Here is a 13929-nt window from a genome sequence, read left to right as displayed (position 1 = left end):
ACGGCAGCTCAAAAAAGGGCACATCTTACACATAATTACAACGGTAACTTCCCCGTAGAAGTGTGATAATAAAGTATTAAAGCTTTCGTGACTGCATAAAATTACTCATTGGTTTTTTCGGTAAAGTCACGTATGTAGAAATACAATAAAATTAAATTAAAACAAAAAACAATCACGACGTTTCGATCACAACGCAAGCGATCTTCATCAGGTGTCAAGAACAAATCACAGAGGTAAATACAACAAAAAGATGAGAGACGAGAATTCAACAAACCTGAAAAAACATTATGTGAAGCACATCCAGTCAGGCCAACAACAGAGTTAGACACTTCCTGGCGGACCACGAATTTCAGAAGAGTGTTAAATTTCGTGTTCAACCTTTGGATTGCACATACCAGCATAGATAGAATAAAAAATACGAAAAAACCAATGAGTAATTTTATGCAGTCACGAAAGCTTTAATACTTTATTATCACACTTCTACGGGGACGTTACCGTTGTAATTAAGTGTAAGATGTGCCCTTTTTTGAGCTGACGTTTTGTATTCACAAGAGGTGCTCATTTTTTGAGCTGCCGTTTTGTATGTGTAAGATGTGCGTGTTTGAGCTGCCGCTCTCGCTCTGGCCCCTCCCCCCGTCCAACCGTATTTCCTATTTAAGCTTCTGTTCATCCCTCCGGCCCCCCCCCCCTCTCTCTCTGCCTCCCTGTCCGTCTTTCCTCCCTCCTTACCTCTTGGTGGACTTGTATATGTATTTCTACTGACCGTGTACCTCGTATTTTTCATTCTATCTATGCTGGTATGTGCAATCCAAAGGTTGAACACGAAATTTAACACTCTTCTAAAATTCGTGGTCCGCCAGGAAGTGTCTAACTGTGTTGTTGGCCTGACTGGATGTGCCTCGGTGACATTGCCCGCTGACCCATGCTCTGTGAATCGGAGGAGCAGGGGGCAGCTTGGGATCAGCTGATGCATGCTCTGTAATCAGCGGTGCAGGGAGCAGCGTGGGATCAGCTGATGCATGCTCTGTAATCAGCGGTGCAGGGAGCAGCGTGGGATCAGCTGATGCACGGTGTGCGAATCGGAGATGCAGGGATCGTCTCATCCATACCGCGATAAACCACCACACTGTAGGTCACAACAAAGACAAATACAAAGGTCCCCCTCATAGACTTAACAGACTGTTGGGGCAAGTGCTTTTAGCGAGCACATATGAAGGCTGGCATGGTACACGAGGGTGTGGGTGGCCAGTACCATGCCCAACCACCTCTGTCTCCCCAGTGGCGATGATTTTTACACACCGCACCACGTACTCATTTGAGGCCGAGTCGACCTAGGGGAGGCCCAGGCCAGCACCACAACAACACACTCGCTCGCTCACCCACTCACTCACCCACCCACCTATCCACTCATTCACTCACTCGTGCACTCACCTAATCAAGCGCTCACTCTCCCCAACCACTCACCCACTCACCACACTGCAGGTCACCTTCTTCCCTCGCACTGCTCCACTTTGGAATTCCATCCCAATCAACATCATCTCTTTTCCAAGCTCTTCTAACAACTTTGTTCAATAAAAAAATTTTTTTATTACCCTCTTAACTATTACAGCTTTATAAAAAAAAAAGGATATGATTGTGTCATTTGTAATGAATTGCAATCACGGTGTAATTTCATCTGCTCCTCACAGCTAATAATGCCACTCTGATTGGAATTATAATTGACCCTCGGTGGGGTTGGTAGATCGTGTAGGTGTGTGAAACTCCCACATGTACAGCAAGCGGGTTCGTGAACATGTGGATTAGACCTCAGAGTGTTATCCCCACTGTATGTTTCAGTTTTCTCCGTTTTTTCCGCCGTTCTTCCACTTGCAAAAAAATTTTTTTCCTTAAATAGGAATTGGCCAAACACCCCAAAGTAGCAGGACCCTCCTGAACGAGTGCCTTTGAGACTCAGGAAGGTTCTTCCTGGAAAAAGTTTAACTACTTTTAATATCTTCTCTCTCTATTGAAACTCAATATTTTATCGAGTCATATATCCTTCTGGACCTCACCGTGAATTCGTTTGGTTCTCCAAGCCTTGGGCATTTCAAACCGACTCAGACATTCTTGACAACGGGGGTCATAGGAGGTAAAGGCGCAGCCCTGCAATTGCTTGCTCACACCACCGCTGGCGGAAGGGCTTCCGCTAACAGAGGGCGCTCTAGAGAGCCCCCCTCTGGAGGGTATTTGGCCTACTCTTTCATACTGGTCTGACGTCTTGTAAGAGGTGAAAGTATCCACATTTTCTCCCACCACATACAACCCGCCGATCGATGAACCTACTTATACTGCTAGGTGGACAGAGGCGGTTGGGGGGGGATTGATGTTTTGCTTCAACTGCCGTGCGGAGAGATGGAATCGAACCGGTGGGCGACATTTGGATTGCATATAATGCGCTACGCCCATACACCGCACACACACTCCCTACGTGTACCCCTGCCCCCCATGCCCCCACCCTTCCACTCCCCACCTCCACACCCCCCCCCCTACCTCCTTAGCTTACCAGGCTGATGTTAAATCAACAAAAGTTAATATCCAACTCCCACAAGACAAATGCTAAATCATAAAAAGCCTGCTGGAGTAATGCAATACTAAATTACATAAAGATGAATCAAGGCTAATAACACATAACGGTATTGCCGAGCCGGGTAACACTAACTCGAAAAAGTATATGTTTGCAATAATGGTTGCTTTAATATTGTATGAAAACACGGGAAGGAGAGCACATTGATCAAAAAACTAATTAAAAACAGAGAGAGAAAATCATCCAGCGGGCTGGGGCAGGCCAACGCGGCTGGATGGGGTGATGGTTAACAACATGACTGGCAATGGAACAGCAGGAAAAGGAGGGAATGGAACCGAGAGTACGCCCACTGATGAGAAGGAGCGATGAAATCTAACCCATGTGCAGGAGCGAGATGGGATTGTGGCATCCAAGGACCGTGACAGATGGAGCCAACATGTGGAGGCCTTCATCCAGCGGTGGATAGACAATGATTGATGCTGATTAATATAACAATGATTACTCAAGGTCTCCAAGCAAAACTGAGCTCATACCTGAAATGGGCTCTCTCAATAACCTGAATTGACCTGAAGATCAGTACAAAAATAACATCGCTTTTTTTTCCTTGCACTTATTATCGAGTGCACATGCCACACATCAGCCATGATGAAAGTGTCTCCGTAATCGCACATGAAGTGGAGATTCCGTCCCCCGCGGCAGGGGGATTGGGCGAGCGGGGCGACCGCGCGGACGAGGAAGCGAACGTGGAGCGAGTTCCACGAGAACTAGCGAGCAGGCGGATGAACAGGAGGGTGGGCGGGCAACTGGGTAATTGAGCGAGCGTGTGCATGGGTGGGTGCGTGTGTGGGTGGGTGGGTTGGTTCTGGTGGGTGGAATTGGGTGGATGGGTTTGCGGGAACAAGCAAGCATGTGTTAGAGTAGGAGGCCAGATGTGCAGGTGGGTGTGCGGGTGGGTGAGCGGGTAGGTGAGCAGGTGGGTGAGTGTGGGTGAGCGGGTGGGTGGGTGAGTGAACCGGCACAGCAGACTTACCAGGTTGACCACGATCTGTTTGCCGTAGCTCACTATCTGGCTGTCAAAGTGCCTCTGGAACCCATCCAGCTGTGGGAGAGAAATGCACACAGAGGACGCCAACCCCTTGAGCAAGTGACATTTTGACCTTTTTCGTATCAAACATAGATTTCAAATATAAATCACCTCGGATATATTATTGTTATTTTTACATTGATTTTCTGCCCTATGACCTGCCCTGCCACACTCTCACTCGTTACAATACCGATCGGCACCGTCTGAAAAATGTTATTTTATATATCATGGGCAGCCGAGTAAGCAAATCATATGATCATCACAGATGGACACCACCCCAAGACCACCCCCCCCAACACCCCACTCACCCAACCCCACCCACCCAACCCCGACCCCCCCACCCATCCAACCCCCCCTACCCACCCCTCACCCACCCAGCCCCGCCCACCCCCACCTCCCGGCCAGCTATATTATAAGCTATATAAATTATATCTATTTATAAACAAATTATTTGGTTATACCACATTGGCAGTGGTGCCTCAAATAACAAAAAACTCAATGCAAGCATCAACAACACGTGCTATGAAAGAAAGGCCCAATGCTCAAAATGTCACCAATTTAAGAGTTGATTTCTCCGCTTTTGAGACAGCACGGTTATTGGCGAATATGTTGACCGTGAAAGCCGAGCCAACATGGTCAATGTAACTGGATCGCATTTTGTTTTTGTGCGGTCATTGACGACCGACCCTGAGACAATCGACTCGCTGCACTCGAGAATCCGGTTGAAACAAAAGGGAGGTGCGTGGACTTGAACTCAGGATCTCAGCTTTGCCAGCTCAGTGTTCTGACCACGAGTCACCTGGCATCACACCAGGGTCAGCTCAAGTCTTAATTGAGCACCTGTGTGAAAACCGGTGTTCTTTACTCGGTTTATTTTTTTTTGGGGGGGGGGGGGAGGCACTTTCGCCGATAAAACATCATCAGCGTGTGAGGGCCGCCACACATTTAAAAAAATCATTGTTGGGGTTTGTGACAGCACGCTGATTGGGGGGTGTTTTAACATTTGTTTATATTGTCGGGGGGGGGCGCACTAAAGGGCACCAGGGGCCGCCAGTGACCCGCGGGCCTTGCAGTGAAGAATATTGGCAGAAGCAAATCTAGCACGCCAACAACCCTGAATGGAAGGGGGAGACTCACGTGGTTGAGGGAGGTGCTGATCTGGGGTCGAGGTTTGTACTTGAGATCTGGACGCTGAGACCAGTAGAAAGGCATAGATCCGCGTGTCTGCGTTGTACAAAAACAAAGTTCACCCGTACAGCCTTAACGGACTTTGTGGCAAGTGGTGTTAGCAAGCATCACCTATGAAGGCCGGCACGGCACGCGAAGGGAGTGGGAGGCCAGCACCACACACACACACACACGCAGCCATCGCCAACATCATCCCCATCAACGTCGCCATGGCAACAGCAGCACTGACGAACAGCATTGACAATCACCCGTGTCAACATCACCATCACTAAACAAGAGCTGCATTGCGAGCAACAACCACAGCAACAATATCAGCGCTGCCATCAAAAGTGGCATTCAAGCCACAAATATGCAGCCCCATCAGCAACAGAGGCCACCAAAACCACAATTCGCATCACAATTACATCTCCTCTAACGGTTACAAATTGCTTTAATTTTGTCTAAATGTTTTCCGCACCAGACGCTAACGAGCCTAATTGTGTTTGATTAAACTTAATTTACAGAGGAGGGGGGGGGGACGACAAATAATAGTAAACCTGGGAGCGGGGGATAGGCTCGCATGGCAGCAACGGATGAGCCGTGCAGACGGAATGTATCACCCGGGGAACCACTAACGTGACATCACTAACGTGACATCACAAACGAGCGTGGCCATTTGACACCCCCCTGCCCGCTCCCCGCTCCCACTAAATCTGTTGCAAGTTCAACAAGAGGGGGGAGGAAGGGGAGGGTTGTGGAATGCAATCTGCGGAACCCTCGGGATGCTGAGCTAGAGAGGGAAGTCTGTGGTGAAGTTTGGAGTGTGGAGGATTCTATCTGGGTGAGTGTGAGACTGGTGTGTACCAGATGTGTGGTATGTGTGAGTGTGTGTGTGTTGTATGAACAGTGTGTGTGTGAAACTGGCATGTGCCGGGTGTATGGTATGTGAGTGTGAGCGAGCCTTCGACTCTTCAAATGGCCTCAAAGTGAACTTCGCCTGGCACATGCGCCGTGGCGATGTCACCGTCACTTGGTGGCAAATGGCGGGTATTGGTATTGGTGTCTGGCGTGCATGTTGCATGAACACTGTGTGCGTGTGTGGGTGAGTGAAACTGGTGTGTGCCAGATGCGTGGTATGTGTGAGTGAGCGTGCGTGTTTGTGTCTGGTGCGTGTTGCATGAACACTGTGCGCGTGATCATGGGGGTTGGCTGGGAAGTGGGAATTCAACCCCAACCTGCACAAAGGAAGCCTTGTTGCCGCCGTAGAACACAATCTGCTCCGTCTCCACAAAGTTCGCCGCGTGCCCCTCTTGGTCGATGCCTGCCAAGCGGAGGAGGGTTGGACGAGACGATCATAAATGCTGAGAGCCGGACGACTCTGGGCCCAAGGTGGACCCCAATGACGCTGGCGTCGCCGTCGCCTCGCCGCACCTCGACGCCACCAACAGCCAGGCTAATTCCGCCCGCTCGGCACACGCCACCACCGCTCGTCATCGTCACAGCGGAGTGGTCGGCATCAACTCGGGTTGTCGGCGTCTTAAGCCCACCGATCGGCTGAGCGGCTTTAATGCCCCACGACAAGCACATTTTATATATATACTGTTAGTAAAAACTTGATTAGAAAGTAACCTCGGAAGATTCGCCAATAAGGTTGCCTTGAAAAGAACACGTATATAATCTGTGTCATTTCGGGTAATGTACCTTCTCTTCTTTGGTTCTTTCGGTAAAGTCACGTAGAATGAGAATAAAATAATAAATTGATAAAATAAAATAACACAATAATATTCTCACGATGTTATTTTATTTTATCAATTTATTATTTTATTCTCATTCTACGTGACTTTACCGAAAGAACCAAAGAAGATGAATCCTTGCAGTCACGAAAGCTTTAAATCGAAATGTAATGTACCTTCTTTAAATGATGTCCTATGAAATATCCTCATCAGGCCAGTGTTATTGGTGGACGTGTTGAGTTGTTATTTGTGCTCGTGCACCAATGATAGCACCGTATCACCAACTAATGTGTTTATACATATTGAGTGGGTTAGGGGCACTTCTCTTGGCTTTTTATCCCCGTCGAGTGTCACAGACACCTCGAATAAGTCGCTTTAATTAAAAAACGGAGGTGTTGATGGGAGGCGAGGCTTGCGCCTCACCCGGTTTGCCTACCGGCTCCGCTGTCCCCCGGCCCAGGTAAAGGGACCGTGAGCATCTCCCTCGCCAAGTATGCAGGTCATGGTTTCGATCCCATTCTTCCGGGTAGTCCGGTTTTTACCTCCACATTTAGAATCAACATCCGTTTCGAGTATTTGGCTGCTATACATTTCCACACATAAGGCCACTTCATTGGGCTATAATTTGTGGACAGGTCTCTTCTGAAAAGGAGCTTAATTGCTCAGTGGGCCTTACCTGGCAAAATAAAAAAAAAGTTTACTAGTTTAGTTTGATGTTCACTTGATTCACATTTCATCCGGTTATTGATGAGATTTGATCTCATCAATAACCGGTCGCCCGGCGCTGACTAACGCGCGAGCCCACCCGCGCACCCGCACGCAATCCAATAAAAAAACGTTTCCTGCGGCACGACTTTCCGCAAAGGACAACAACCGCGCCTCGCCTCTCAGGTAGTAGCGAACGCCGGCACGGTAGCAGCTGCGGCGCGAGATGAGGATCCAGTCGAACACCTTCCCGTTGATGACGCACGCCTTGACGGACAGGACTGGGGGCGGCGCCGTCAAGGAGACCACTCTCCGTGCCACGTCGCCAACGAAACTGGCGCAGCCACATCCCCCGCCCTCTGACCTCCGCTCTCCCGTCGCCACCACTGCGTTCAGGCACTTCCCCGCTGTTAAACAAACCCTGTTTTCAGGTACAGATGCAGCCCTGAAATGACTGCTTTCACGCCACCACCGGCAGAAGAGCCTTCGCGACAGGGAGCTCTGGAGGGCCCGTCGAGCAGCTATGTTTGGCCAACACTTGCACGGTCGGCTAGACATCTTGGAAGAGCTGGGAGCAATCAATCTTTACTCCCCCCTACACGTAACCTGCCAGTCAACCGTATAATACCGATTTACACTGCTGGTTTGAGCAGAGGCAGAAGGATTTAAGAATGTTGCCCATCGCTTCTGCTGCCTAGTTGGGAGACAGAGAACAGTGACCTCTGGATTGCAAGTCCAGCGTAGGAACGATACACAACGGTGGGCATCCGGGCATAACACATCCAATTACCGGCACGGCTGGCCAATTAAAACCCAAGCAAGTATGAGCGCCGTCGAAATTCTTATGCAGGCTCTGGGTTTGATCTATTGGGTGAAATGAAGAGTATTTAATTTGCATTGTTGTGGCTGTTACGTGCGCATACTATATGACAAAAAGGCTCCAACAAGCTACTTAAGAGTACAGCCGTTCCTGCAGACCAAGGTCACGGTCAACATGCACTCGTTACAGCGAGGGTCACATCCGACACGCGCTCGTCAGACTAAAGTTGGAGCTCCCTGGTGTCAAGTGCCGACTCTTCAGTTAATTGTTAATTTGCGCACGAGTCCCACGTGCCTCTGACCGCAGATGAAAACGTTTAAATTTCCCATTTTAAAATGGATAAATTAGTCAACTCGCTATTATCCAGGGTGATTGGGGATGGGAGAAAGGTGGGAATGGATATCCCAGATAAAAACAAAAGCACAGGTCATGCCAAACATTTAAATTACCAAAAAATATTTGCTTACCGACGTAATAGAATGCTGGTGGGGCGCAAACATACAGACCACAGAGACCCACTGACTCACAAATAGATGGCCATGCTTAAACGGAGTTCTCATGTTCAGTGAGCTGATGGTTTTAAGCTGGTCACCAGAGGTGGCACAAAACATCATGTTAAATGTTGGGTGCCACTTGATTTCGCTGCTATAAATTTCCACGCAAATATGCGACTTCATTAAGCTACCATTTGTGGTCAGGTCGCTCCTAAAAAAGAGCTATATAGCTCAGTGGGCCTTACCTGGTAACAAGTATTAAAGTTCATAGTTTGTTTAATGTTCACTTGATTCACCTTTAACTCAGTGATTGATGAGAATTTACCAGAAGCACACGACCTAGGCCACCGGTACCACCGTCGCATGGTCGCCCGGCGCTGGCTAATGTGCCGTCCCAACTGTTCGCGCGCGCAGTGGGCGAGAGTTTAACTGTGGTACAATGCTCCCACGGCCGGAACCCGTGGCCGACGCGGCGCTGCCATGTGGCACACAGAAAGGATACAGCCGTGAATGAGCGGCACGGCGAAGCGGTGCAGCTCCGGGACGGTGAGCAACTCCCGCAGCAGGTGACCGTTCCACACGAACCGCTGGTCGGCCTGGCGTGCACACGGGGTCAACAGAAGCGGGGACGAAGTGCACGGCAAAGGGCGACTTAAAAAGGACGCTTAACAAAGAAAAATACTCGCATCCAGGACACGCAGATGTAGCGGGCATGACAAACTAGGCACCCGATTTAAAGTCAGTTGTCAGCCGGGACGCATCGGAACTGAGAATGATCCAAGATGGTGGCGATAGCAGTCTTCCGGCTTAAAGGGGCAGTTCGCGGTGTGGTTTGTGGTGCAGTTGTGTGCGTGGTACGTGGTGCAATTTTGTGCAGATTGTGGTGCGGCGGTGGTGAGGTTGTGGTGAGCTTGTGGCGAGGTTGTGTGTGCGGGGATGGCATGCGGTGGGGCACCCGCTCGCAGAGGGACATCTCGTGGAAGTCGGGGCTGGTGTTGGCCAGGCGCTGCAGGCTGTGCGTCAGGTCGAATGTGCAGGAGAAGAAGAAGCTTTCCGTGTGCAGGACGCCACGCAGCATCATCAGCAGCGTCTTGTTATCCTGAGCCTGGAGACGCGGAGGGAGCGCCAAAGGGGCGGTGAGCGGAGGGCGCAAAGCAGGAGGGTGGCCACGCAGATCGGATCCCTACTCGTCATGGATTGGAGGAGTTGTGACCGTCAGCCCATAGCGTCGGAGAGGGCCAGAGGAGGGCTGAAGGCTCAAGTCCCCAAACTAAATTCTCATGGTCAAGTCAAAAATGTTGGCGGCAATATTTAACACCAGTGGCGGTTTGCTGCAACAGGAATAGGGTGACAATTAACATAAATATGAGTAAATGTAACCAACTGCACCTGCCAATTGGTAACATTTGCTCAAAAAGACAAGAGAACCACAACGCACTTCTTCAGGGAATGCTGAAATGTTTTGCATTAGCAAAGATATCATGTGCCCTTTACACATTCTAGTTAGCGGTCAGCATGAATTTAAAGTTTACTTAACAGTGATGGTGTCATGCCCATGCCTAAGTTGTTGCATGCCGCCCATTAAACAAGGTCACGCTGGAGTGTTTTGCAAGGCCACACCTGTAGGTCCGTCAGGTGCAGGATGGTCTTTTGGTAGGAGAGGATGTCAAACTCCACGGCCTTCCATATGGCCTGGCCCGAGATCTCCCCCTGCTTCTCCTTCTTGGTCACCACAATCAAGTACATGCCTGTCGGTGGGGGGAGAAGGGCCGGTCTTTCATTCCAAATAATAAAACGGCTGAAGTGCCATCGATCCTTGTCTGTGCGTTCTCAGTATTGATATGCACCCAAATATGCAGACCGACCAATGCATAGTATTAAGGTGGTGGTGCTGCTCGGGTTTATAGCGCCAACATAAAGCACATGCTATGATGCTTATTTACCAAAGAAATCCTCACCGAGTGTCAAGGCTCTTTTTCAGGAGTGTACTGCCAAGTTTTTGCAGTGGGGGAGCGGGGGGGGGGCGATTTTTTACGTTGAATCTCAATTGAGTGAAATGCTGGTAATTTTACAGTATTGGGATGTTTGGACAATACTAGTTACATTGTACGTTCACTCTTTAGCTAAGGCAGGAAACTGGAGAACTCTGAAGGGGAGAACATAGAGACTCCACACATAAAGGTGACTGAGTCAGGAATCAAACCCAGGTACTTCTTGGAGCTGGTTTTCTGCGAGGCACAAGTGTTACCACTGCGTCACCATGCCACCATGCTGGTGGTGCTATGTGAGAAGCGATTAGGGGCTAAATTCACATTCCAGATATATCCCCATTGTGCCATCGGTGTCCTGTCTTGCGACATCGTGTCCATTCGTATCTCTCGCAAACAGGCACGATCCTTCACATTTGAGATCGGCCCACTAAAGCGGATATCACAGAGCTAGCTCTGTGATATCCATTCATGAAGTGATCTCTGGTCCATGCAAAAGGAGGGACAGCAATTCCACAGTACCTCTGCCAATTAGAGTAATATTTGTCTCATGACAGAGTTGTACTTTGTCCAATATTAAGCAAACATGATAGGTTTTTTGTGCAGTCATTAGCATCCTGGCTAAAACCATCAACTCACTGCACTTGAGAACCTGGTTTAATAATTGACGACTGAAACCTAGATTCAAACCCAGGATCTCAGCAGTGCCATCTCAGTGCTTTGAGCTCTGAGCCACCCAGCCACATTGGGCCAGAATGACACTTTGGTGAAGTGGCCAAAACACTTTGAGAGAATCAGCCCATTGTTGGCGAGGCGGACGTCATCACGTTACCGCAATTAAGAGTGGCCAAGTCGGGAAATCGGGCCATGTACTTCGACCACGATCTTCCAATAACATTATGTCATCATATCTATTTGGTGTTTGAACATCTTAACAGCTATATTCTTGGTTCTTTCGGTAAAGTCACGTAAAAGGGAAACAATAAAATAATTAAAATATAAAACAATAAAATTCTCATGACGTTTCGACTGCAACACAAGCAATCATCATCAGCTGTTTAAGTTGAATCGGAATCTTTATTTTACTGGAGGAATTCGAAGAGCTATAAAGCTCTCTTTCACAGATCTCCATTAGGGACGTGTCAGAATGTTACAACAACAATACAAAAACACGGTCAGAGGGCAAAGTATAGAAAAGATAAACAAATAACTTAAAATATATAAATAAAATAAAATTAATTGTCTTACCAGGTAAAGACCACTGAGTTATTCGCTGCTTTTTTCAGAAGCGACCTGGCCACAAATGATAGCTCGATAGAAAGGGCAAAGCCTATTCTTATCTTTTCATCGTTTTGATACTCGAAAAAAGGTCCCGAAGATATATTCTGGCATTGCTTGCCAAAAAAGTAGTTTTGCCTCTTCTCAAGGGAACAATTTTGTTACTAAGTTATTTTTTTTTACCAGGTAAGGCCCACTGAGCTATATCTCTTTTTCAGAAGTGACCAGGCTATCACAAATGATAACTCAACGAAGTGGCTTATCACGTGGACATTTATTGCAGCCAAATACTCTAAGCGCTTGTTTCTAAATGTGAAGGGCAAAACCGCAGGACGCGGAGAAATAACCACGCAACTATGGGGAGAGAGACACGCAAACTCCAAATATACAAACAACAGGGTCGGGATTGATCCCAAGGCCTCCTGTATATCAAACGAGGTAGTTAACATCTCGCCACCGTGGAAGCGTTCGGAGCGAGGGAAGGGACTCCCTTCACCTGCCACGAGGCGAATGGTCCCGACGATGCAGCATATGTGCTGCGTGAGCGCCGACGGAGGAATGTCTTTCTGAACTGCGATGGGAAAAGGGAAGGAAGAGTTGTAAACGACGAATGAGTGAGTAAAATACATGGCAAATCAGCAGGCAAGACATTTCAAAACATAGAGGGTGGGTCGAAATAACACGCATAAAAAAACAAAATTGAACCTTATGGCGGTACCCCGAGGTACCATAGGACCCCGGCTCTCGCACAATGTCCGTGATGCAATCATTTTTAGTCTCTTGATGGTCGGCAATGGGGCAATCGACTCATCTCGACGAGCTGTACACGATGCACCGTGGTGCGTACGAGCGTTCAGGGTTTCAGCGCAATCGTCCTCACTGCGTTTCGACATCGCGGAGTAGCACTGATTTCGGATTGATTGGTACCCCAGTCGCAGAGTGAAGTACGCCTCTGGACTAAAATAATGTCCCAGAAATAAAATATTTCATTGCCTCGGCCATTTTGTATTATTTGGTACCCCAGGGTACCGCCATAAGGATACATTTTCTAAAAGGCCATAAGACCACCTAAAATAATGTCAACAATTATTATACTGTATTGGTATAAATGTGCCGATTCAGCAAATGTATGGAAAGAAATACAAGGCTAGTTAAAGTTAATGGCTTACATTTTAGAATGTCTCCAGACAATTGACATTTTGAGCAATGGGCATTCTTCAGGAAATATTGCAGTTTAGAGCGATGGAGTATAACAAAAAATATATACTGAAAAGCAGGTGTGGAGTTGGGTGGTGAGTTAATCATTACATTGTAACTATTTTGGAACTGACGTTTAGACCACAGAGAATCCCTTGACTGCAAGGGCAATGCGGCCAATAGAACACAGGTGCCCGAAGGCCACACAAGACCCTCACACTGTCGTCACACGCAGTGAATGAGTCGCACGTGTACATCCTCTGTACAGTGTACCGACACAATGTATGACAAAACAAAAAATCATAGCTTGCCCCCTCCCCCATTGCACACAAAGTGCTTGCACACAAATTAACCACAATCACCTCGCTAATCTCAAGGAGCATAAACCATCACGTGAACTCCGGTCACCCTAGCAGCGGCGGCTTCTGGCTAGCCATTGAACAAAAATCGTCACCTCATCACGCGCTTTCGGATGCACTTCTGCGGCCTTCTGGAACACTCTTCCTTCCGATAATAAGAAGCCACGGGAGCTATGCACTTTTAAACCTAGATTTAAACCTCATTTCTTCCTAACTGATTTTTGTGTTGAGTTTGTTGTCCTTCCCCCTCACCTCCGATTATCACGATTGGCTATGTACGGTGCAAAAAAGGTTCCACAAAGACATAGAAAGCCAAACAGGAGTTGAGACTTTGCACGCACCCGTGAGACTGATATCTGTGGACACTCTGTCGATGGCGAGCACATCATGACTGCCTTCGTCGCACGCCTCCACGTAGAACTTGTCCGGAGTCGTGTGGCTGCACAAGGGAGGAGAGAGACCGGGGTCAGAAGAGCGAGCTCGTTCGAGTGTCGGGTGAACAGCAGAAAGACGACTCCTTCGTGAGTGTGTGTTTGTGGCA

The 13929-nt window shown here is 48.3% G+C and overlaps 1 protein-coding gene across 1 annotated transcript in view; it reads right to left on the bottom strand.

Annotated features, from left to right (window-relative positions):
- SACM1L (SAC1 like phosphatidylinositide phosphatase) overlaps positions 1 to 13929 on the bottom strand; it is a 67880-nt gene that overhangs the window by 50991 nt on the left and 2960 nt on the right. Inside the window, exons 2-10 of the mRNA XM_076069733.1 lie at positions 13730 to 13827; positions 12329 to 12403; positions 10187 to 10314; positions 9522 to 9671; positions 9069 to 9162; positions 7432 to 7533; positions 6050 to 6135; positions 4785 to 4871; positions 3594 to 3662 (exon numbers count right to left, since the gene is read on the bottom strand). Of these exons, the coding sequence (XP_075925848.1) occupies positions 3594 to 3662; positions 4785 to 4871; positions 6050 to 6135; positions 7432 to 7533; positions 9069 to 9162; positions 9522 to 9671; positions 10187 to 10314; positions 12329 to 12403; positions 13730 to 13827 (889 nt within the window). The remainder of the gene's footprint in view (positions 1 to 3593; positions 3663 to 4784; positions 4872 to 6049; positions 6136 to 7431; positions 7534 to 9068; positions 9163 to 9521; positions 9672 to 10186; positions 10315 to 12328; positions 12404 to 13729; positions 13828 to 13929) is intronic.

The sequence above is a fragment of the Petromyzon marinus genome, chromosome 25 (genome assembly GCF_048934315.1).
Source record: "Petromyzon marinus isolate PM22_M1 ecotype Great Lakes invasive population chromosome 25, UKy_Petmar_22M1.pri1.0, whole genome shotgun sequence".
In the NCBI taxonomy this organism is placed as follows: domain Eukaryota; kingdom Metazoa; phylum Chordata; class Hyperoartia; order Petromyzontiformes; family Petromyzontidae; genus Petromyzon; species Petromyzon marinus.
The sequence above is the reverse complement of the archived record's forward strand: the minus strand, read 5'-3'. Positions and strand labels throughout refer to the sequence as shown.